General features: G+C 42.0%; 1 protein-coding gene across 2 annotated transcripts in view; it reads right to left on the bottom strand.

The window, feature by feature from the left end:
* LOC134343990 (cytochrome P450 4V2-like) overlaps nucleotides 1–25,083 on the bottom strand; it is a 43,574-nt gene extending 18,491 nt beyond the window's left edge. Inside the window, exons 1-7 of one of the 2 annotated variants that reach the window (XM_063043018.1) lie at nucleotides 24,696–25,083; nucleotides 23,053–23,165; nucleotides 19,231–19,316; nucleotides 12,194–12,384; nucleotides 9,981–10,050; nucleotides 5,682–5,784; nucleotides 3,760–3,954 (exon numbers count right to left, since the gene is read on the bottom strand). In XM_063043018.1, the coding sequence (XP_062899088.1) occupies nucleotides 3,760–3,954; nucleotides 5,682–5,784; nucleotides 9,981–10,050; nucleotides 12,194–12,384; nucleotides 19,231–19,316; nucleotides 23,053–23,165; nucleotides 24,696–24,876 (939 nt within the window). In that variant the 5' untranslated portion in view covers nucleotides 24,877–25,083. Of the gene's footprint in view, nucleotides 1–3,759; nucleotides 3,955–5,681; nucleotides 5,809–9,980; nucleotides 10,051–12,193; nucleotides 12,385–19,230; nucleotides 19,317–23,052; nucleotides 23,166–24,695 lie in introns of both variants that reach the window. The other variant, XM_063043017.1, reaches the window with a different exon arrangement.
* Between the last annotated feature and the right edge of the window lie 1,231 nt (nucleotides 25,084–26,314).

The following is a 26,314-nucleotide window of genomic DNA, read 5'->3' as shown; positions in this document are numbered from 1 at the left end:
TGTTTGATGCCTCGAAGTGTGCAAAGAAATTGTTAAGCCTGTCTGGAAGAGAGGCGTAGCTGTCATCAGTTTTCTGCCTGATCTTGTAGTCTGTCAGTGCTTTAAATCCCTGCCACATCCATCTGGTGTCACCTGTGTCACAGAAGTGTCCATGTATTTTGCCTGCATAGGCCCTTTTCGCTTTCCTGATCCGATGCGAAAGGACTTAGAAGGAGTGGATTGGGACAATTTGTTTTATGGGAAGAATGTAATAGAGAAATGGAGGTCAATTAAAGGTGAAATTTTGAGAGTACAGAATCTTTATGTTCCTGTTAGGTTGAAAGGTTAAAAGTTTGAGAGAGCCATGGTTTACAACGGATATTGGAAACTTGGGTCGGAAAAAGAGAGATATCTACAATAAGTATAGGCAGCATGGAGTAAATGAGGTGCTTGAGGAATATAAAGAATGTAAAAAGAATCTAGAAGAAGTAAAAAGAAATTAGAAAAGCTAAAAGAAGATGAGGTTGCATTGGCAAGTAAGGTGAAGATAAATCCCAAGGGTTTCTACCATTATATTAATAGCAAAAGGACAGTGAGGGATAAAATTGGTCCCTTACAGAATCAGAGTGGACAGCTATGTGTGGAGCCAAAAGAGATGGGGGAGATTCTGAACAATTTCTTTTCTTCGGTATTCACTAAGGAGAAGGATACTGAATTGTGTAAGATAAGGGAAACAGGTAGGGTAGTTATGGAAACTATGATGATTAAAGAAGAGGTAGTACTGGAGCTTTTAAGGAATATAAAGGTGGATAAGTCTCCGGGTCCTGGCAGGACATTCCCTAGGACCTTGAGGGAAGTTCGTGTGGAAATAGCAGGGGCTCTGGCAGAAATATTTCAAATATCATTAGAAACAGGGATGGTGCAGGAGGATTGGCGTACTGCTCATGTTGTTCCATTGTTTAAAAAGGGTTCGAAGAGTAAACCTAGCAATTATCGGCCTGTGAGTTTGACATCAGTGGTGGGTAAATTGATGGAGAGTATTCTTAGAGATGGTATATATAATTATCTAGATAGACAGGGTCTGATTAGGAACAGTCAACATGGATTTGTGCATGAAAGGTCATGTTTAACAAATCTTATTGAATTTTTTGAAGAGGTTACCAGGAAAGTTGACGAGGGTAAAGCAGTAGATGTTGTCTATAAGGACTTCAGTAAGACCTTTGACAAGGTCCCATATGGAAGGTTGGTTAGGAAGGTTTAATCGTTAGGTATTAACATTGAAGTAGTAAAATGGATTCAGCAGTGGCTGGATAGGAGATGCCAGAGAGTGGTGGTGGATAACTGTTTGTCAGATTGAAGGCCGGTGACTAGTGGTGTGCCTCAGGTATCTGTACTGGGTCTAATGTTATTTGTCATATACATTAATGATCTGGATGATGGGGTGGTAAATTGGATGAGTAAGAATGCAGATGATACTAAGATAGGTGGAGTTGTGGATAATGAAGTAGGTTTTCAAAGCTTGCAGAGAGATTTAGGCCAGTTAGAAGAGTGGGCTGAAAGATGGCAGATGGAGTTTAATGCTGATAAATGTGAGGTGCTACATTTTGGTAGGACTAATCAAATGAGGACATACATGGTAAACGGTAGGGCATTGAAGAATGCAGTAGAACAGAGGGATCTAGGAATAATGGTGCATAATTCCCTGAAGGTGGAATCTCAAGTGGATAGGGTGGTGAAGAAAGCTTTTGGTATGCTGGCCTTTATTAATCAGAACATTGAGTATAGGAGTTGGGATGTAATGTTGAAATTGTACAAGGCATTGGTGAGGCCAAATCTAGGAGTATTGTGTACAGTTCTGGTCACTAAATTATAGGAAGAATGTCAACAACACAGAGAGAGTACAGAGAAGATTTACTAGGACGTTACCTGGGTTTCATCACCTAAGTTACAGGGGAAGGTTGAACAAGTTGGGTCTTTATTCTTTGGAGCATAGAAGGTTGAGGGGAGACTTGATAGAGGTATTTAAAATTATGAGGGGGATAGGTAGAGTTAACATGGATCGGCTTTTTCCATTGAGAGTGGGGGAGATTCAAACAAGAGGACATGAGTTGAGAGTTAAAGGGCAAAAGTTTAGGGGTAACACGAGGAGGAACTTCTTTACTCAGAGAGTGGCAGCTCTGTGGAATGAGCTTCCAGCAGAAGCGGTAGAGGCAGGTTTGATGTTGTCTTTTAAAGTTAAATCGAACAGCTATATGAACAGGAAAGGAATGGAGGGTTATGGGCTGAGGGCAGGTCGGTGGGATTAGATGAGAGTAAGAGTTCGGCACTGACTAGAAGGGCCAAGACGGCCTGTTTCCGTGCTGTAATTGTTATATTGTTATGTGGTTATCTTATCAATTCCTCCTTGGATTTTTTACTTGGTGGCTATTACATACAAAAATCTGCTTTTACAGCTTCTTCTATTTACAATACTGCTTTGAAAATCTAATTCTCTTGCTATCCTCATTTCCTTCCCTGATAGAAATCACACACACACAAGGAAATCTGCAGATGCTGGAATTTCAAGCAACACATATAAAAGTTGCTGGTGAACGCAGCAGGCCAGGCAGCATCTATTGGAAGAGGTGTAGTCGACGTTTCGGGCCGAGACCCTTCGTTAGGATACCTCTTCCAATAGATGCTGCCTGGCCTGCTGCGTTCACCAGCAACTTTTATATGTGTTGCTAGAAATCACACAGTTTGTTCTAGGTACACTTTCATTCTTTTCTTCTCTCATCACACATCTCATCTACCCCAAACCTCACCATTTTTTTTTTTTAAAAAAAGCATTTATATTGGTTCCTTTTACTCACTTGCATAATAAGCGGTCTTTATCACAGCAGTCCATCAAGTGTGACTAGCTCCCAACACAGCAAGCCCATCGGTCTCACTCTCTCGTTATTTTTCTGTAATCCTGCAATTAATTCTCTCTCACATGTGCATCAATGACCCTTTCATTCTTATCTACAATAAGGACCAATTCACTACAGTCAATCAGCCTACAGACAAAGCTTTGGGATCCGAAAAGAAATAAGATCCCCAAGTGGAGCAGTCACAGTGAAAAAGTACAAGTTCCACGTGTACAGCACATAATGTAAGATGCACCTCAAGTCCCTGGACCTGAGATGCAGCAGCATCGTATCTCAAGTTCACTCAGATTTTTCTGCACTTTCCTAAAGGTACACCTTTCCCTGGAATGACACAAGTACAAACAGATATCCGCAAAGCCATTCCGTCTCTAGCAGTCAATAGACCTACTTCGGTGATTTAACTCACAAATTAAGAGATGTAATTAGGCTTTCAGTATACTTATAAATAGCATACATGTCAGAAATAGCCTGGAAAATGCACTGTAAATAATTGTTTTCTATTTTATGGTGCACAATATTTAAGCTTTAATACTAGTGATTCTGCAGATGTGGGAAATCTAGAGCCACAGACAGAAAATGCAGAGCAAATCAGGCAGGCTCTATGGAAGGGAGTGAAGAGTCAATGTTTCAGGCTGAGACCCTTCATCGGGACTGGAAAGGAAGGGGACAGAAAACAGAATAAGGCAGTGAACCAGATTAAGGTAGTGGGGGGAAATTAAAATGTTAATACCTTATGATGTATGAAGAGAAGAGTATCATCTAACTATAGAAAATGTTTATCCATTCTCAGTAATCACAACCCTTGTATTACTTTTGATCCTACGTACACAGCAACTAAAACAGCTTGCTATTTCTCCACATGATATCTTACCTCAAATATGAACGTGTTCACTTCTTCTTCAATGTCCTGCTGACTCAGCTTTTCTCCATTTTCATAGGTTGCACTGAGTAACACATCAAGAAAGGCCTTACACTTCTTCTTGCTCTGTAAATCGGAGTCTGAATCGGAACCGCAACGCTGAAATTCTTCAGAATTCTCAATCTTATCAGACCTCTCAGCAATCACCTAAAAATGCCTCAAGTGAATTTCTTTGGAATAGATTGTAATAGATATTCATTCTCCTACTTCCAGCCAACATCTATCAGATCCCAACATCTATCAGATCCAAAAGCAGATATTGAACATAGATGTTAAGAGAGGTGAAGTAAAAACAAAGAGCTGAAAATTCTGAGCACATTGGGCACTGTCTGTGGAGTGCAAAATAGTCAGCGTTTCATTTTCAAATGTGTCCTCAGACCAAGAGATAAATTTTCCTAATGCTTTCAATCCCACAATCAAGATTACCTGCCCCAGAAGGTCAAGAAATCCTCTCTGGAGTGTTCTCTATCCTAACTGAGCCCAAGGGTCATCCAAGGGTTCATGATCTATCTAAACTGAAAGTAATACTGATCTCAGTTCCATAGCCTGAAGGCGCTAATTGATTGTGCCTTTTCCTTTAAGATCCACTTCAATAAAGAACCAGATCCTAAATACCAGGGAGTATGGAGGAAAAGGAGGAAATTGTAAGATAATCAATGCCCTGTCCTTTTATATGGCAAATCAAAAAGGGAGAAATTCACACTTGAATCCTAATGAAAAGCATAAAAACGAAGTATACAGGTAGAAGGGTTTATTCTTTACCTGACATGGTATTGTAGCAACTAACACAGACATCCCACCCTGCAAAAACTCATTTCAGGGAGGTATCACCATCAATTTGCGGGAGACTCCCGGAACTTCCGGTAGAGGTGGGATGTCTGCAATAGAGTAGCTCCTTAGCAGCTAGCCAGCTAGTTTAAATAACGTTAGCTATGCTAATGAACAAACGACACCTGTTAATCTCACCTCAACACGTCTTATACAGTCTTCACCCACCACGGGCAATAGAAAAGTCACTGTTGCAAACAGTGCAGTGAGCAACACTGTCATTATTTTTGACCCCTATTAGGCAGGGGTACACTTTAGTGTTGTCTGGGGTGACGTATGTTTTATATTTTCTTTTTTTGGAACACTCTGCCACTCTGACTTTGTTTGGAACTCTCTCGCTCATGGTCTTGCTCTCGCTTTCTCTCTCTCGCTCGTGGCCACTCTCGCTGGTGCTCGCTCGCGCTTTCTCTCTCTCTCTCGCTTGCTTTCTTGCTTTTGCGCTCATTCGCACTTGCGCTCGCTCTCTCTTGCGCGCTCTAGCTCAAAAAAATTGATTTCCGTGATATTGTATATAATTTGCAGGCATCAGGGAGCCACTATTAATATGCAGGAGACTCCCGGAACTTCCAGGAGAGGTGGGATGTCTGCTAACATCCCATCCACAATTGTCTCAAAAAAAGGTAATTTGCAACAGCGGAAATTTAACGCCAATAAATTATTCAGTACATCCGAAGACCATGTTACCATTAATACATTTCAAAAGACACTTTATTAATGTCCTTGCTCATCTCCAAGAGACAGCTGGTCATTTAAAAAAGAAAGCAGATCAAAAGAACAAAAATTAACCTGCCGATTCTAGGTACCTCAAACCTCAAATAATAAAAAATGCAGTCAAGGCATCATCTGCAGAAAGTGGAGGCCAACACTAAGTGTGATTTTGAACATATTGAGTTGTGCTGTAATCCTGCTGAGCTGTAATAACATTCCAGTTTTGGTAGGGAACTTGCACTCAAACTCTTCCATCGTCCGGTTTTCTCTGAGCTGCAGCCTCACTTGCTAAATGCTTTTAATAGTTCATGTTTTATTTTATCTGATAATAAACCTACCTTTTCTGTGAAAGTGTGTAGGATTTTGAGAACCCTTTCATGTTCCTTTCCTTCTCCAAATGCATTGTAAGTAAAGTCAGGCCAAAACCATGGCATTTTCTGCCTGCGGAATACCAAGTTACTCATCCTAAATAGAGTGGAAAGTAACCTACATTATAGCACACTCAAGCTCCACTCTGCACAATGGTTCATATCTGTAAACAAACAGACATCTGTTAGCGATCATCTTCTCTCAAATATATATATATCATACAATAGAAATTCCAGAATTCTCTGCTTTAACACCTTTGATGAAATGCCATCATTACACTGTCAATTCAAGAATCCTACCTCCAGCCTGTATGAATGCTTAATAAATGCATCACCTGCAAGAGCACACACAGCAGCTACTTTATTAGATATACCTGTATACCTGCCCATTAATGGAAATATCTAATTAGGCAATAATATGGCAGCTACTCAATACATAAAAGCATACAGTCATGGTCAAGAGGTTCAGTTGTTGTTCAGACCAAAGGTTCAAAAGGTTCATTTATTATCAAAGTACACCAACTCTGAAATTCTTCTTTTCCAGATATCCATGAAACCGAAGAAGAAAAGAAAGGCAACACGATCATCAAACTCCAAATTCCTCCTCTCTGCCAGAAAAAAAGGCGAACAAAAACGGAACAGGCACGTCAACTCCTAAATCATCCTTCCCGCACACAAAAATACGAGAAAGATCAAGCAAAAAACACTAAATACAAAAAAACCATAAGACTGAAAAAAAAAGTCCACAGTCCCAAGTCCACATCCAAAATGCAGAAAATCTGGGCAACATTCTCTCTCTCAGTAGCAGGGCAATCTAACCAGTGATAAAAAGGCAGTCTCCCCTCTTCATAGCCAAGCGATGAAAAGGCAGTCTCCCTCTCCGTAGCAGAGTGATCTCACCAGCAATAAAAAGGCAGGCATTTAGCATTTCAATCTCCCTCTTGGCTTTAATCTGTGTGCAATGGAAGCTTTAATCGGTGAAATGAAGTCAAACACTAGCTCGCAGCCTTCTCACCGTGAGGTTCCCACACACTGCCTCTGCCTCACAGCATCCCCTCAGAGACTGCAGCGCGCTGAAACACCCAAACAATCTCCAAAGCTCAAATCACAAGCTCCGACAGTTCCAGAATCACGTTCAAGATGAAAAGCAAATGTAAAAGACATAAAAGAAGTGAAACATAACCACGATCCAGGACCTATCCAGACGTTGTCGACCAAAGCACTGTATGCAGTGTTACGAGAATACACATAAAATTAAGATGTTTGCTGGCCTGGGCTAGCATCAGTGGCATCAGCAGTTGGTCTGCCACCTGCCCTCAGGGGAAGGAGAGATAAGGAACAATGGAGCAGCGTCTGGAGATGTGTAATGAAGGGACAGGGGGAGAGAGAGCTGTCTGGAGCGGCTCCCCTCTTTGAACCTTGAACTGTTTGAAGTGATGGACAGGCGATACCCCAGCAGGGGGATAGAAAGGGACAGGTTCGCTAAGGCAGGAGACACACGACACCCGAGGTAACGAGACCCTGGAAGCGGTGCGCTTCTCACAAGTGGGTGAGAAGTACCAGACAACGCACAGGGTGGAAAGGTACGATCAGCGGGAACCTGGTGTGTGTCCGCCCTTGCCTGGGTGCCGGGTTCACTGCAGAGGATCAACCGCATCTGGAGGAGGGGTCACAGTCGGTGACCTCAGGTGACATCACCAAGGACCCGCCCAAAAGCTGCCTGTGAGCCATATCGCCGGTCTGTGAGTGAAGCAGTGTTCTGAATGATCAGTTGTTCCTGTTCTATCTCTCTCTCCCCCCACGTTGTCCATCACCATGGCAACGATTACTGCGAACTGAACTGGACTGAACTTTGAGTCACTTTGAAATTTGGTCATTTACCCCTAGACAACGATAGAGCTTGATTGATGCTGTTATCTTAATTCTGTGCACATGTGTGTTTATCATCGCTGAACTGTTGCATTTATTATCCTTTCGATTACTGTGTTGCTTGTTTCTTTAATAAAACTTTCTTAGTTCTAGTACTCCAGACTCCAACTGAGTGATCCATTTCTGCTGGTTTGGCAACCCAGTTACGGGGTACGTAACAGCAGACAGCATCTTGACCGGAAGTCATGACCAAACATGAGAATGAGGAAGAAATGTAATCCACGTGACTTTGACCATGGAATGGTTATTGGTGCCAGACAGGGTGGTTTGATTAACTCAGAAACTGCTAATCTCCTGGATTTTCATGCACAACTGTCTGTAGAATTCTGTGCTGTACTGTTCTATGTTCTAACCTGAGGTTGTGACTGAAATACTGAAGGAACTCAGCAAGTCGGTCAGCACCTATGAAAAGGAATAAATAGTTGGGCAAAGGCCCTTCAGTGGTGCAAAAAAACAAAAAAAATAATTCCAGTGAGTGGCAATTCTGTGGAGTAAAATGCCTTGTTAAAGAGAGAGGTCAGAAGAGAATGGCCAGACTGGTTCAAGCCGACAAATGACAGCAACTCTAATAACCATGCATTACAACAGGGGTGCGCAGAAGAGCATCTCTGAACACACAATACATTGAACCTTGAAGTGGATGGGCTACAGCAGCAGAAGACCATGAACGTACTCTCAGTGGCCATTATTTTAGGTACAGGAGGCGGAGGTCCCTAATAAAGTGGCCACTGTGTATATAAATAATACAGCACCACCACGGCATTTCAGCTATTGTCAACCATATTGTCTATGACTGCATGTGCTGTTAGTTCAGTTAGTGTGTTTCAGGCATAACTTTCTCCTGTAGACACGCACATTTGTGGTAGAAGGAGATGAAACTCAAGAATGATAAATATTGAAAAAGATAGGCACATTGATGAAAGAAAAATGGAGGGACATATGGGAGGGAAGGATTAGATTCAACTTGAAATAGGTAAAAAGGGTCAGCACGGCATCATGGGCCAAGAGGCTAGTACTGTTCTATGTTCTAAGATGAGGTTATAACTGAAATACTGAAGGAACACAGCAGGTCAGTCAGCATCCATGGAGGGGAATAAATGGTCGATGTTTTAGGCTCAGGTCCTGACGAAGGACTTTGGCCCGAAGCATTGGCTACTTATTCCTCTCCACTGATGTTGCCTGACTTGCTGAGCCCCTCCAGCAATTTCAAAGTTCCAAGTATATTTATTATCAAAGTACGTATACTCTATACAACCTTGACATTTGTCTGCTTCCAGGCAGCCACAGAACAAAGAAATCCAACAGAACCCGTTAAAAGATAGAGGAACTTGCTGACTTCCTCCAGCATTGTGTGTGTGCTAGTCAAGATTTCCAGTATCTGCATAATTTATTGTGTGTATAACTGAAACAGTAGCTGTTTTTAGCTTACAAAGCTTCCACCAGGAATTATGTTGGCAATTTATGATGTTAACTGCCACCTTGCTTTTAACCAGCGGACCACTTTATAATGCTGCAGACAGATACAAGGGAGATTGTCTCAGGAAACTGGGTAGGAAAATCCCTTAAACTTTCTTGGCCTAGTAGAGATGGATAGGAGGTGATTCTAAAGGACTACCCTACCTTAAATGAATCAAAGTTGTTTTCTTTTAGAAAAAGTTTCATATAATTTACATCCTGAAGCATTCTCTACTCAGTTATCCATCTCCAGCACAAGTTAAAATTGCAGTTAGGACCTAACGACATCATTAGATATCAAGATGTACAGTCTGGCTGCTGAATCTGACCCATGACCTTCAAGAATTAAAATCAGAGTTGGCGCAAATCGGGCAAAATTCAGTTAATGTGTCATCAGGAGAGTTAACTGCCATTTACCTACAAAAGCAGATTTAAAATACACTCCAGAATCAGGAGTTTTGCCTGTTTTCAGTTAAAAGCAAAGAAAAGGCATTTGGGACAATTATCACACACAAAAACTGCTGGTGCTTGAATTTCCATCATCTGCAGATTTCCTCGTGTTTGGGACAATTATGTTTATTTACTGTTAGAAAACAACTGCCAATCACCAAAGCCACGGTTGTTCTTTAATTTACTGCTTATTCAGCATAATAATAAGGAAATTTATTTCCTTGAACTATTTCACTCGAAGCAAGATATTTTGTAAAGATTGTCTTATACAGATAATGATTAATGCAAAAACCTATGGACCTGCCTGTTACCATTCCATTCTTCAGAAGAAATTACTTTAAACATTTAAATTCTTACAATGGAATTTATATCAGAGGTCCTACGAATAAAAACAGTAATCAGTTAAAAAGCGTTCAGACAGTTCCAATGACTTACTTGCAGACTGCATAAATGTATTCCGAGTCACTGTTACTCTGAGCATAGACTTTCTTGTCCATGGCAGTTTCTAAAGCAATATAAAAATATTGTAAGTAGCCCATTCTGGTGAATGAATTGCTCTCATCAAAACTTTTCTGTCTTAAAATTAGGAATACCCAAGTAAGCTTAGAAGTTACACATGCTGGTGAGTCAGAATGGCCGAGAACAAATAGAAAACAAAGGAAATATGTCAGCGAATTGGTGAGCCATTATCATTGAGTTTAGAAGCAAGCACCAGGGCCACCATTATCAAACTATCAAGCACAAGCTACACTAATCCGTTAATCCGACTTTATTCTCTTAAGAGTTCCATCAACTCCTTCCTATTCTCCATGCCATCCACCTGCACACTGGGGGCCCATTAAACTAAATATACACGTAGCACATGGGAGAAAAGCAGGGCACCTGGAGGAAACCCACATGGCCATAGGGAAGATGTGCAAACTCTACCGCAGAAAGCACCGGTGGTCAGGATATTGAACCTGGATCTGTGGAAGTGTGGGGCAACAACACCAACCACTGTTCCACTGTGACATTAGCTGCAACTCCATAGCTCATACAGGGACTTTTCTTCTCTGGCAGGCATCTCAGACTAACTAAAAGGAACACTTGTCAGCATGTTAACCCATCATTTTCACTTGTCACTGTGCAGTGCCTCTGCACATTTTTGGAACTTGTCTTCAGTGATCCAGTGTTTTGTAATTGTACCTTCTACTTCTATATAAACCTAACTTTACGAAGTTTCATGTAATGATATGTCAAAAATACTTCTTTAGCCAAAATTCCGAGCTATTAAAGTCAAGAGAGTGAAAAAAAGACATTTAAGAATCAATTTTAACCCAGAAAGGAATCAAGTGTATGGGTGTCTGGGAAGATGCCTGCTTCCCTACAACAGGCACACAACATGAACTGTCTAAAAAATGCACTACAGTACTTTGACCTGACTACTTTAACAGCACCACCCACCCACGTGATCTCTAGCACCAAGGAAGGAGGAGAAGCAGGCACATCTGAACACCACTACCTGCATGTTCCTCACCAAGTCACACAAGAATCTGATTTGGAAGTACATTGTTGGTGTTTCATTGTTACTGGAAAGGAATTCTGGAAATCCCTGCCCAATAGCACTGCGAGAATACTTGTACCACAAAAACAACCATCATTTCAAGGGTGAGACACAAGAGACTGCAGATGGTGGAATCTGAAACAACATACATAAAGCTAAAGAAACTCAGCAGGTCAGGCAGCATCAATAGAGAAAATTGGACAGGCAACATCTTGAGTTGGGACCCTTCAGCAAGCACTCGATGTAGAAGCTCTACTGTACTTGATGAAGTAGGGGACCAAAACATCATCAATACCATAACACTTACACAAATACTTCACAGAAACCTAGACACCAGTACCCATCAGCATAAAGAAATAGTTTACAGCCTAGCTAAGTAAGCTAGCCATATGCTGCTCAGCAAGTGGCCCAACAACTTCGGTCTGCCATCCACTTGATCACTATCTGCTGAAGTCAAGCTTCAATTTCTCACCATAGTGCTTCTCAGTTTTTAATTCAATGCTCAAATTGGAATTCAGCAGAACACCTCGTAAATCTAATGAGGGGGGTACAGGAATAATGAAAAGGAATCAGGGAGCACCTGATTTCAATCTGGCCTACTTGGCTTCCATGTTGATGCAATGGCAGCTCAAACTTGAGGCATTTCTCCATGGGATACGTTGTACTGGAAGCCTCCACTCTGCAGCCCTTCTCTGAGAGGAGACCTAGCCCCAGGCAATGGATACCAACCCACTATTGTCCTGATAGTATTTGACAGCTTGTACTGTCAAAACTGTTTGAGCTGCATTTAATTGATTACGATACTCTGAAAGCTTCAATGGATACAAATATATTTAAAACTTTTAATTTAAAAGTGCAATTTATTATTGTGAGCTAGAACCATAAAGCAGACTAATGTAAGCAAATTACAAAAGGAACCAGAATTAACCTTATCAAAAGCCAGCAAATATAATACCTTTTTAAAGGGAGAGATAATTATGTAGGTAGGTTAAGACAACTGGTGAGCAGTAAGGCATATACAACAGGCCACTTACTCCTCCCCTTCTATGCTTTAAATTCTTACATTTTCCTACATTTTTGATTCCAATAGGCTGAAAAAACTCACCACAGATTATGTCCAAAGTACAGAGTGCAATGTCATTGAAGCAATTAAAAGGTCCCTTTCCCACTTTCTTCTCCAGTTTTCCCAGCAAAATATTGGTCTGTTCGATCATAACCTCAACAAACTCCGTCAGAATCGTGAAATGAAATGCTGGAGTTATCAACTTCCTCCGAGCACGCCATTTATTTCCTGTACTACACAGAACAGATTCAGGAAGTTATTTCTACAGTGATAAAACAAAATGACGCTGCTATTCATTTCAATTCAGTAACTTTAAGGGAATAACACACCCAATACAAAGTGAACATGGAGGAATACTCAGCAACACAGGCAACATCTGTGGGAAGAGAAACAGAGATAACGTTTCAGGGGGATCACCTACCAGACCTGCTCTGAAGCCAGGACACTGATATTATAGAATAACTTGGTACCAGACCTGCTGATTATGTCCACCAGCTTTTGTTTTTACTTCACATATCCCCCAGCTGCAGCATTTTCATTTTATCAAAATCAATCCCACAGCTTCAACTTGTATCAGGAATTTTAATAAAGAGGTCAACTCTCCCAGCACCACCTGCACTATAACCTTGTGCAGTGACCAATATGACATGTTAAATAGGAACTTCATGATTGATTGCGAAAGAATTCTATTAAAAATTAATATTTATGTAACTTCATAATAAGGGATTCATCTATTGCATAACCCTGAATATCAGCTAAAATCAGCAATGGTATTGTAGGTTGCTCCTTTCACCATTTTAAACAGTCTTGGTGAACAGTTCTTCCAAGTTTACTGGCAGACAAATTTCTTTTTAAAGGAGATGGAGAAGGAAATGTTAACTTCAAACTTTCTGCATAATCACTGAAACAGTTGAACTGCATGTGCATGTAACAGAAGCTGTATAACTCATCTCCTTCCAGCTTAGGCCACGAACTTATCAATCACCCCTGCTGTGGACCACTTTCTGAAGGTCCAAGATGCCAACTTCTACAAATAAGGGATCCATATGCTCCACGACTGCTGGACTAAGTGCGTAAATGCAGGAGGGGACTATGTTGAAAATTAAATGTGCTATGCTTTCTAAAATTGACTCCTTCTACCTTAGGCCACAAACTTATCAATCACCCCTTGTAAGAGAGATTTGTATAGATACATGGATAGGAGGGGTTTGGAGAGATATAGTTGGGGTGAAGGTAGATGGGACTGGGCAGAAGATCAAATTGGCATGGACTAGATGAGCTAAAGGGCTAATAAGACCATAAGATACAGGAGCAGAAGTAGGCCATTCGGCCCATCGAGTCTGCTCCATCATTCAATCACTGCTGATCCAATTCTTCCAAACATCCTAACTCTCCTGCCTTCTCCCCATATGCTTTGACACCTGGATAATCAAGAATTTATCTATCACTGCCTTAAATGCACCCAATGACTTGGTCTCCACAGCTGCTCATGGCAGCAAATTTCACAGATTTACCACCCTCTGATGGAAGTATTTTCTCTGCATCTCTATTGTAGATGGACGTCCTTCAATCCTGAAGTCGTGCCCTCTTGTCCTAGACTCCACTACCATGGGAAGTAACTTTGCCATATCTAATCTGTTCAGACCTTTTAACATTCAGAATGTTTCTATGAGATTTCCCCTCATTCTCCTGAACTCCAGGGAATACAGCCCAAGAGCTGCCAGACATTCCTCATACAATAACCCTTTAATTCCAGGAATCATTCTCATGAATCTTCTCTGAACCCTTTCCAATGTACGTATATCCTTTCTAAAGTAAGGAGCCAAAAACTGCATACAATACTCCAACTGTGGTGTCATGAGTGCCTGATAGAGCCTCAACATCACATCCCTGCTCTTATATTCTATACCTCTAGAAATGAATGCCAACATTGCATTCGCCTTCTTCACCACTGACTCAACCTGGAGGTTAACCTTTAGGGTATCCTGCACAAAGACTCCTAAGTCCCTTTGCATCTCTGCCTTTTGAATTCTCTCTCCATCTAAATAATAGTCTACCCGTTTATTTCTTCCACCAGAGTGCATGACCATACACTTTCCAACATTGTATTTCATTTGCCACTTATTTGTCCATTCCCCTAAACTATCTAAGTCTCTCTGCAGGCTCTCTGTTTCCTCAACACCACCCGCTCCTCCACCTATCTTTGTATCATTGGCAAATTTAGCCACAAATCCATTAATCTCATTATCCAAATCATTGACATACATCGTAAAAAGCAGCGGTCCCAACACCAGCCCCTGTGGAATTCCACCTGTAACTGGCAGCCAGCCAGAATAGGATCCCTTTATTCCCACTCTCTGTTTTTCTGCCAATCAGCCAATGCTCAACCCATGCTAGTAGCTTCCCTGTAATTCCATAGGTTCTTGTCTTGCTAAGCAGCCTCATGTGCGGCACCTTGTCAAAGGCCTTCTGAAAATCCAAGTACACCACATTTACCGCATCTCCTTTGTCAACCCTGCTTGTAATTTCCTCAAAAAATTGAAGTAGGTTAGTCAGGCAGGATTTTCCTTTCAGGAAACCATGCTGGCTTTGGCCTATCTTGTCATATGCCTCCAGGTATTCCGTAATATCATCCCTAACAATCGATTCCAACAAATTCCCAACCACTGATGTCAGGCCAACAGGTCTATAGTTTCCTTCCTGCTGTCTTCCACTCTTCTTAAATAGCAGAGTAACGTTTGCAATTTTCCAGTCATCCGGTACAATGCCTGAACCTATCAATTCCTTAAAGATCATCATAAACGCTCCGCATTCTCTCCAGCTACTTCGTTCAGAACCCAAGGGTGCATTCCATCAGGTCCAAGAGATTTATCCACCCTCAGACCATTAAGCTTCCTGAGCACCTTCTCAGTCGTAATTTTCACTCCACATATTTCACTTCCCTGACACTCTTGAATGTCTTGTATACCGTAGATGCCTTCCACTGTGAAGACTGATGCAAAATACGCATTTATTTCCCCTGCCATCTCTGCGTCTCTCATTATAATATCTCCAGCATCATTTTCTATTGGTCCTATATCTACCTCCAACTCTCTCTTAGCCTTTATATACTTAAAAAAAGCTTTTAGTATCTTCTTTGATATTAGTCACCAGCTTGCTTTCATAATGACTTCCTTAATTTCCTTCTGCAGGTTTTCAAAAGCTTCCCAATCCTCTATCTTGCCACAAACTTTGGCTTCATTGCATGCCTTCTCCTTTGTTTTCACTTTGGCTCTGATTTCACTTGTCAGCCATGGTAGTGTCCTTCTTCCATTCAAAAATTTTTTCTTATTTGGAATATATCTGTCTTGCATTTCCCTCGTTTTTCGCAGATACTCCAGTCATTTCTGCTCTGCTGTCCTTCCTGTTAGTGCCCCTTTCCAGTCAAACTTGGCCAGTTCCCCTCTCATGCCATTGTAATTTCTTTTATTCCACTGAGATATCAACACATTGGAATTTAGTTTCTCCTTCTCAAATTTCAAAGTGAAACTCTATCATATTGTGATCACTATTTCATAAGGGTTCCTTAACCTAAAGCTCTCTTATCACCTCCGGATCATTACACAATACCCAATCTAGCACAGCTGATCCCCTAGTGGACTCAACAACAAGCTGTTCTAAAAATCCATCCCTCAGACTTTCTACAAATTCCTTCCCTTGAGGTCCAGTACTGGCCTGGTTTCCCCAATCCACTTTCATGTTAAAATCCCCAACAATTATCCTGACATTGCCCTTCTGACATACCTTTTCTATCTCCTGCTGTAATTTGTAATCCACATCCCGGCTGCTGTTTGGAGGCCTGTATACAACTGCCATTAAAGCCCTTTTACACTTGCCATTTCTTAACTCAACCCACAGAGACTTGACACCTTCTGATCCCATGTCATCCCTTTCTAATGATTTAATTTCTTATACACTGGGCCATACCACCCTCTTTGTCTACTGACCTATCTTTCCAATACACCGTATATCGTTGGACTTTCAGCTCCCAACGGCAGCTATCCTTTAGCCAAGTTTCAGAGATGGCCACAACGTCGTACTTGCCAATCTGTAGCTGAATTTCAAGATTGTCCACTTTATTTCTCATGCTGCTTGCATTCAAATATAACACTTTCAGCCCAGTATTTGTTGTTTTCTGCACAGTATCTGTACTACAGTAGTCTGTGACTCTACGGCAGTGGTCCCCGGACTCTGGGCCGCGGACCCATACCGGGCCGCGAAGCATGCAGGGGTGAAGCAGTAGCTGGAACGCATCCAGCACATCTTTAAGAAAAAAGCCGAAATAAACAAGCTAATTAATTAGGTGCCTAATTAGCTTGTTTATTTCGGCTTTTTTCTTAAAGATGTGCTGGGTGCGTTCCGGCTACCGCTGCACCACTGCATGCTTCGCGGGCCGGAGGTTGGGGACCACTGGTCTACGGTGCAGAGAAGGTACATTACAATGATTCTCCAGATGAATGTTTGATATTGCAGAAGAGAGGTGGTTATTATTGAAACATATACAGCTCTGACAGAATTGATAAGGATGGCTACGAAGTGAACAATTACAATAATTTCATTCTCCACCCTGGGGAAATGTGGAGGCCATTAATGAATACGCTCACGATAGAGAATGACAGACATTGGAATCAAAGGAACAAACACAAAACTGGTTTCTGAGTTCCTCCAGCATTTTGTGCGTGTTGCTCAGATCTCCAGCCACTGCAGATGTTCTCGTGTTTGGAATCAAAGGAAGTGTGAGGGAGGGAAGTGGTAGTGAGGCCAAGATCAGAAACAAAGAGATACTACAGATGCTGGAAATCCAGAGCGACACACATAGAATGTTGGAGGAACTCAGCACATCAGGTAGCATCTATGGAAAGGAAAAAAAAATTGATATTTTGGACTGAGACCCTTCATATAAAACCTGATGAAGGGCCTTGGCCTGAAACATTGGCTTAGCTCTTTATTCCCTTCCATAGATGCTACCTGACATAGAAACATAGAAAATAGGTGCAGGAGTAGGCCATTTGGCCCTTCGAGCCTGCACTGCCATTCAGTATGATCATGGCTGATCATCCAACTCAGAACCCTGTACCTGCCTTCCCTCCATACCCCCTGATCCCCGTAGCCACAAGGGCCATATCTAACTCCCTCTTAAATATAGCCAATGAACTGGCCTCAACAGTTTGCTGTGGCAGAGAATTCCACAGATTCACCACTCTCTGTGTGAAGAAGTTTTTCCTAATCTCGGTCCTAAAAGGCTTCCCCTTTATCCTCAAACTGTGACCCCTCGTGCTGGACTTCCCCAACATCAGAAACAATCTTCCTGCATCTAGCCTGTCCAATCCCTTTAGGATTTTATACGTTTCAATCATATCCCCCCTCAATCTTCTAAATTCCAACGAGTATAAGCCTAGTTGATCCAGTCTTTCATCATATGAAAGTCCTGCCATCCCAGGAATCAATCTGGTGAACCTTCTTTGTACTCCCTCTATGGCAAGGATGTCTTTCCTCAGATTAGGGGACCAAAACTGCACACAATACTCCAGGTGTGGTCTCGCCAAGGCCTTGAACAACTGCAGTAATACCTCCCTGCTCCTGTACTCGAATCCTCTCGCTATAAATGCCAGCATACCATTCGCCTTTCTCACCGCCTGCTGTACCTGCATGTCCACTTTCAATGACTGGTGTATAATGACACCCAGGTCTCGTTGCGCCTCCCCTATTCCTAATCGGCCACCATTCAGATAATAATCTGTTTTCCTATTTTTGCCACCAAAGTGGATAACTTCACATTTATCCACATTAAATTGCATCTGCCATGAATTTGCCCACTCACCCAACCTATCCAAGTCACCCTGCATCCTCTTAGCATCCTCCTCATAGCTAACACTGCCGCCCAGCTTCGTGTCATCCGCAAACTTGGAGATGCTGCATTTAATTCCCTCATCCAAGTCATTAATATATAAACAACTGGGGTCCCAGCACTGAGCCTTGCAGTACCCCACTAGTCACTGCCTGCCATTCTGAAAAGGTCCCGTTTATTCCCACTCTTTGCCTCCTGTCTGCCAACCAATTCTCTATCCACATCAATACCTTACCCCCAATACCATGTGCTTTAAGTTTGCACACTAATCTCCTGTGTGGGACCTTGTCAAAAGCCTTTTGAAAATCCAAATATACCACATCCACTGGTTCTCCTCTATCCACTCTACTAGTTACATCCTCAAAAAATTCTATGAGATTCATCAGACATGATTTTCCTTTCAACAATCCATGCTGACTTTGTCCGATGATTTCACCGCTTTCCAAATGTGCTGTTATCACATCTTTGATAACTGACTCTAGCAGTTTCCCCACCACCGATGTTAGGCTAACTGGTCTATAATTCCCTGGTTTCTCTCTCCCTCCTTTTTTAAAAAGTGGGGTTACATTAGCCACCCTCCAATCCTCAGGAACTAGTCCAGAATCTAAAGAGTTTTGAAAAATTATCACTAATACATCCACTATTTCTTGGGCTACTTCCTTAAGCACTCTGGGATGCAGACCATCTGGCCCTGGGGATTTATCCGCCTTTAACCCCTTCAATTTACCTAACACCACTTCCCTACTAACATGTATTTCCCTCAGTTCCTCCCTCTCACTGGACCCTCTGTCCCCTACTATTTCCAGAAGATTATTTATATCCTCCTTAGTGAAGAAAGAACCAGCTGAGTTTCTCCAGCATTTTGTGTGTGAGGTCTCGATCAGATCTGTTTTCCTCTTAATGAACAGCAAAGCAGTTCAAGAGGCCTTAATTGTCATGTTCTTAAATATTTACTGCAAACAACACTTACTGACATTGCACAAGATCTACAGGTGGTAACAACCTTGCTCAGCTGCTAATGCAACTAATGTAACTTCCAAATGGAGACAGTGCGCTAAAAACCCTAAGGATCAAAAATTAATTTTCTATTGTCTTCAATACATCTCTGAAAATTAACCTGAAATATTCTTAGGCTTTATGGTTTAATAGGAAAAAAAATTGAAATGCAAACGTCTAGTTGCCCGAACAATACCTTGTTAGCAATCCAGTACCAAGCCATGGCTGAAGAAATATGTACAAATAGGATTTTTCAAGGTGCTTGGAACTGCCCAGTATTACCTGAAGAATTACAAAATAGATCCTAGTTAGATACCATTTCTGATGAAGGGTCTCAGACCTGAAACATTAACTGTTTCTCTTTCCACCAATACTGCCTGATATATTGAGTGCTTCCTGAAATTTCTGTTTTTATTTGGATTTCCAGCATCTGCAGTTTTACTGGAATTTGCATTCTTCAATGTTTAGACTTTGATTGAAAATGTGCACGTTAAATGGCTGGCTGGTTCCAAAACTAGCCAACAAATACTCCTTACAAACTCCACACTTTGTTTAAACTCAGGATGAATTCTGCAGTATGCTAACTCCAGTTTGGAAATGAACAATTTTTCAGATATGCTGCTGGATCATGAATATTTTGCTTTTAGAAAGTTTTAACTTGAGATGAAGTTTAACTGAAGTTAAATAAGGTGGATTGTGGTCGAAACACTCATCAAGCCAAGCAGCATCTGAGGGAAAAAAACAGTTAACTTTTCTGGTTAATAACAATGCTTCAGTTATGATGAAAGGTCTTTTTCATCAATCCTGTCTGAAGGAATAGTTCAGGCAGAAATCTTCATAAATAACTAGTACAATGACAGAGATGAACTGTACACTGCCATCAATCTCTGATCTAATTAATCCCACGTAAAATCGATAGCATGAACAAATAGGACTGAATTCCAGACTGAAAGCCAGGCAGTTCTGAACAAATATGAGACCAATTACAATCAGTGAAAAATCACTGGCTGGAGTTAAACTTGCCAAAAAAAAAGATATTTGGCTGTGCAAGACTAAATATCTTTTGCTCCAATATGCTGTGACAGATTTTTTTCAGGTCTACATCATTACCCCAAACATATCCTGGCAGCTTCATTAATGACCTCTCTAATAACAAGAATGAAAGTGGGGATGATTGCAACACCTTACAGTCCTTTGAACTGACAGATATTACCACTGTCAAATATTTCACTTTCTTTATCATAGTCAACATAGAAATTTACAGCACATTACAGGCCCTTCGGCCTACAGTGTTGTGCCAACAATGTAACCTACTCTAGACACTGTCTAGAATTTCCCTAGCACATAGCCCTCTATTTTTTTTCTAAGCTCCATGTACCTATCTAAGATGCTCTTAAAAGACCCTGTTGTATCTGCCTCCACCACTGCCGGCAGACCATTCCACGCACCCACCATGTTCTGTGTGAAGAATTTACCCCTGACATCCCCTCAGTACCTACTTCCAAGCACCTTAAAACTATGCCCTCTTGTGTTACCCATTTCAGCCCCTCATCATCTTATACACCTCTATCAGTTCACCTTTCATCCTCCAGCACTCCAAGGAGAAATGGTCAAGTGCACTCAACCTATAAGGTACGCCCTCCAATCCAGGCAACATCCTTGTAAATCTCCACTGCACTCTCTCTATAGTATCCACTTCCTTCCTGTCATGAGGTGACCAGAATCGAACACAGTACTCCAAGTGGGATCTGACCAAGGTCTTGTATAGCTGGAACATTACCTCACGGCTCTTCAACTCAATCCCACAGTTGATCAATAACAACACACCACACGCATTCTTAACTATGCTGTCAACCTGTGCAGCAGCTTTAAGTGTCCTATCAACACTCAAACTGGGAGCATAAATTGATGATGCAAAATTCTGTCTTCAAATTGGACCTACCAAAATGAACCACTTCACACTTACGTGGGTTGAAGTCCATCTGCCACTTCTCAGCCCAGTTCTGCATCCTATCGATGACCCGCTATATACTCCAACAACCCTCCAGACTATCCACAACACTGCCAACCTTTGTGTCATCAACAAAATTACTAACCCACCCATCCAGGTCATTTATAAAAATCACAAAGAGGAAGGGTCCCAGAACAGATCCCTGCGGAACACCACTGATCACCGGCTTCCATGTAGAACACAAACCAACTACAACCACCTTTTGCCTTCTGTGGGCAAGCCAATTCTGGATCCACAAAGCAATATCTCCTTGGATCTTATGCCTCCTTACTTTCTGAAGGAGCCTTGCATGGGGAACCTTATCAAATGCCTTACTGAAATCCATATACACTCCGTCCACTGCTCTATCTTCATCAATGTGGTTTGTTACATCATCAAAGAATTCAATCAGGCTCGTAAGCCATGACCTGCCCTTGACAAAGCCATGCCGAGGGAGAGAGGGTGAGGGGGGAGGGGGAAAAAAAAAAGACAAAGCCATGCCAACTATCCCTAATCAGATTATGTCTCTCCAAATCCTGCCTCTCAGGATCTTCTCCAACAACTTGCCCACCACTGAAGTCAGACTCACTGGTCTATAATTTCCTGGGTTATCTCTACTCCTTTTCTTGAACAAGGGAACAACATTTGCAACCCTCCAATCTCCCGGTACTTCTCCCGCCCCAATCGATGATGCAAAGATCATTGCAAGAAGCTCAAGCAATCTCCTCCCTTGCTTCCCACAATAGCCTGGGGTAAATCTCATCCAGTCCCTGTGACTTATCCAACTTAATGCTTTTCAAAACCTCCAGCACATCCTCCTTCTTAATGTCTATATGCTCAAGCGTTTCAGTCCACTGAAAAGTCATCCCCACAATTGCCAAGGTCTTTTCCCCTGGTGAATACTGAAGCAAAGTATTCATCAAGTACCTCTGCTACCTCCTCTGTCTCCATGCACGTTTCCACTATTGCACCTGATTGATCCTATTCTCTCACGGCTCACCTCTTGCTCTTCACATACTTGTAGAATGCCTTGGGGTTTTCCTTAATCCTGCTCACCAAGGCCTCTGCATGGCCCCTTCTGGCTCTCCTAATTCCATTCTTAAGTTCCTTCCTAGCAATCTTGTAATTTTCTAGAGCTCTAACAGTACCTAGTTTCTTGAACCTTTCGTAAGCTTTTCTTCTTAACTAGATTTTCCACATACTTTGGACACCATGGTTCTTTCATTCTACCATCCTTTTCCTGCCTCAATGGAACACACCTATGCAAATGTTCCTTGGACATTTGCCACATTTCTGCCATGCATTTCCCTGAGAACATCTGCTCCCAAGTCCCTGCCTAATAGATCATATTTCCCCCTACCACAATTAAATGTTTTCCCAAATTGTCTGTTCCTATCCCTCTTCAGCACAATGGTGAAGGAGATAGATTTGTGGTCACTACCTCCAAAATGCTCTCCCACCGAGAGATCTGACACCTGACCAGGTTCATTTCCCAATACCAGAGCAAGTATAGCCTCTCCTCTAGATGGCTAATCTACATATTGTGTCAGGAAACCTTCCTGAACACACCTAACAAACTCCACCCATCTAATCCCCTTGTGCTAAGGAAATGCCCATCGATATTAGGAAAGTTAAAATCTCCCATCACAACAACCCTATTGTTATTGCACCATTCCAGAATCTGTCTCCTTATCTGCTGCTCAATATCCCTGTTACTATTGGGGAGGGGGGGCTATAAAAACACCTAGTAGAGTTATTGCCCTTTTCCTGTTTCTGACTTCCACCCACACTGACTCAGTAAACCATCACTCTATGACTTCCTCCTTTTCTGCAGCCATGACACTATCCCTAATTAGTCTGTATTACCATTGATCAGAAACTAATTGGTGCAACCACTTAACTGTTAATTGCCCCGTAATGAAAGCAGTAATTGTCGCTTTCACATCAACCTCCTCATCTCATGAATTAAAAAATAATACTTTTAGAAAAATTAACTTCAAAAATAAAGAGCATTAACATATTTCTTACCTCCACGGTCTCTGCATGAAGCAACACGACAAATGGTAGTGTTCCCAACCAAAATTTCATTAATGGTTGATCTCTAAATTGGGTCGTAAATTCTATCAGTTGACGAAAAAATTCTAAACAACCAAAACACAAGTTGTTGGAAAGGCGAAACACAAAGATACATGATAAAAACGTTCATTGAGCATTTTTAAGGCACAGAATTACAATCCAACCAGTTTGATCTTAAATCTATATCATTCAATAAGACAATCATTCTAGAATTCCCAGTCTGCAGAGTGGGAGATCACAGAGCAAGTTGGAGACAGTTCCTTGTGAACTTTATGTCCCAGTTTTAAAATGCAAGCAGGGCCATTCAAGACTTGTCTAGGGAGCATGAATATCTTGGGTTATTACCAACATTGGAATGGCTAATACAAATAAGCAAGGTTTAAATGGCAACCATTGCTGGAGTGGACCAGGGTTAGAGTGGGAGGCTCTAGAGTTACAGTCCAATTAGGGATAATGTCCTTAGGAGGAGAAGATGGCGGCGCGACAGCAGCGCGCACAGCCTCTCCGGTGAATGATATCTGTAATCTGTCAAGTAGGGGACCGTGCACAATTCTGATTTGATGGAGACAGACGTGAGAGTGCGGAGGAACATCTGGAGAAACTTCTGAAATGCCCGCTTCGCTGCCGCTGCTACTGTGCACACTTTCTACAATCTTAATGAACAAACTAAGTGATCGGGATATAAAAGAAAATCTACCAAACATTTAAAATCTCTGTTCAAAAGATTCTGCTTCACCCATTTAAATGCAGATACAGGCTAGAATAAATATGCTGCACATCGGCGCCGCTCTTTGAAAAGTATACGGTTGTATCTAAATACATGAACTGATCTTCACTAACAGTGGATTCAATCTCATTTTTCTGTTACTTCTGGTCTCTTGCTAGGGGGGCAATAGAGATTAAATAATGTCACTGTTCTAATGTTAAAATTAGTTTTGATTCACTAAAATGCACTGACTGTGGCCAATGATTTCTCTACAACAGAAACTGCGTTAGCTGGTCGATCTCGTATACACGCTGAATCGCCGATAACAAACGGCAACACACTATCTACCGGAACAACTGACCCGGGACGAGCAGCACCTGTGGGAGGAAGGCAGGTTGTCTGTTGCTCTTGATTCCAGCGTCCACACTTTCTCGTGTCACTTGTGGTTAGCCAAGAGGAATGAGTGTGCCATGATGCCAAGCTTTTAGTTCTGAATGATTAAATATTATATTTCCAAGATATAAGTAACAATTTCTGTTTATTCTCCTCCCCGAATAAAAGATATAAACAGTCAGGATGGCATATATTTCGAGTGAACCATCACTTCCCCCGGTATTCAATTCTTGTATTTTTTTTCACTGAACGTTAAATGCTGCAAACTTATTATTTGCGCAGAGTTCAAAAAGTGTGTTTGCACATAGATCCGAGAGTGTGACGGATCAAATCATGTTACAACATCAAAAGCAGGTCGGAGACACAAGAAAATGCAGATGTTGGAATCTTGCGCAAACAAAAGCACTCTGCTGGGGGAATTCGGCGGGCCGAGAATGAGCCTTATTGAAATTACACTCAATTGTAGGCCATCAATGCCCGACGCCGAGATGCTTACCTTCGCCACCGGGTTTAAAGAGTAGCGCGTTGCCCAATATCGGTAAAGTCGGGCTAAGCCCGGGGACGCATTTTAGTTTGTTCCACGTTCGGATGTAATTACTGAGCAAGTGGAAAACGGCGAGAGCCAAGAGGGTGAAGAGCGCGGCGCCTAACAATGCGCCGGATACCACCACCACCATCCTGCCGCGAAGCGAGTCGGTCGGAGGAAGAAGAGCCGCGAGTGCAGAAGACAGGAACGGGCTCAGCGAAGTGTGACCTTCGGCTCTATTTTTGTCAAGTTGTCACTGGCGTTTCCTCTAATTAGAATATTCAAACTCCTGCAACAATGCCCATAGGTTTCCCAGCGCCGGGGTAATCTCCGCCTTAAGGCGTTCCTTCTTCAGCTTTGACCACATGACGTTTAAGAAAGTTTATTGCGTCTCTCTCTCTTGCGCGAACCGACTTTGATTCTCCCTCCCCTGAAAGTGATTAACTGGGGTTGAAGGGGAATATTATAATTCTTTTTAGACGGAAATTCTGTTCGTGAGCGAGACCTTTGGATTTATAATCAGTCTTCGAAATCAGAAGTAGTGATGTTAGCGGCGGCAGCCGCCGATACAAACCCTCACCGTGGGGCTGTGATCACCGCGATCGGCGGCTGCTGCCCATACGCCCCAGGGCTGGAACCCAGGTGCGAACACCGCTGGTAACCAGCCTTCGGTCGACGGCAAAGCTGGAGGCGGAGGTTTAGTTTCTGATAAACTTAAAGCACAAATTGTATAACACGGACACGGATGATTCTGCCCACCACGTCTGCGCTGACCATTTTTTTAAAAATCCATCTAGGTCCATTATCCATCTCACTGGCTCTTAGGGAATCCCATGTATCTAGTGTGTAAAGAAAAACTTTTCCCTCAAATTCCTTTCAAAACTTCCTCATCACATATTTCCCTCGCTAAAATCAGAAATAAAAAAAAACAAAATACTGGAAGCATTCAGAAGGTTAACAGCTACGAAAAGAGAAAGAACAGAAACTGGCCAAGTTATAGAGAAGTTGTCGGTACTGTATGTTGAATAAGAGAAATCGCATTTGGACAGGAAGAAGTAAAGTCAAGTCGGCTAATGGGGGCAGTGAGACAGTGATTATACTTTGGTCGTGTTTTATGTGGCTAATAATAGGACCTCAGGACATGGCCAGTACATCAAGCCATGCTAATGAAGAGAGAAACACTAAGCACTTATCCCATTTACAAGTCTTGCAGCCGAAATGAACACTTCTGCCACAGAGAATGAGAATTCAAACTTGAGTACTGAAGGCAGCAAGGTTTTCCAAAAGGTCATGAGATATAGTTCCTCAGGCTAGTGTGGATCATGTTCTATATGTACAGGAAGCTGCACGCTAATCAAACTAGGTCACGGGTAAATGGGATTCCACAGCTGCCGAGCATTTCCAGCACCCTGCACTGATTTCAGTATGATTCAGTCCTCTCCATTCACCTTCATACTATTACCAGTTCAAATTTAAGATGGTGCTACTGAAGATAAGCGGCAACTTACCGACAGTCCTCAAAACGAGAAATACAAATACTTTACTTATAAAACTTTCTCTTCAAAAAAAAGGTAAATGATCACCACTGC

This window comes from Mobula hypostoma, chromosome 3 (assembly GCF_963921235.1).
Source record: "Mobula hypostoma chromosome 3, sMobHyp1.1, whole genome shotgun sequence".
Taxonomy (NCBI): Eukaryota; Metazoa; Chordata; class Chondrichthyes; order Myliobatiformes; family Myliobatidae; genus Mobula; species Mobula hypostoma.
The sequence above is the reverse complement of the archived record's forward strand: the minus strand, read 5'-3'. Positions and strand labels throughout refer to the sequence as shown.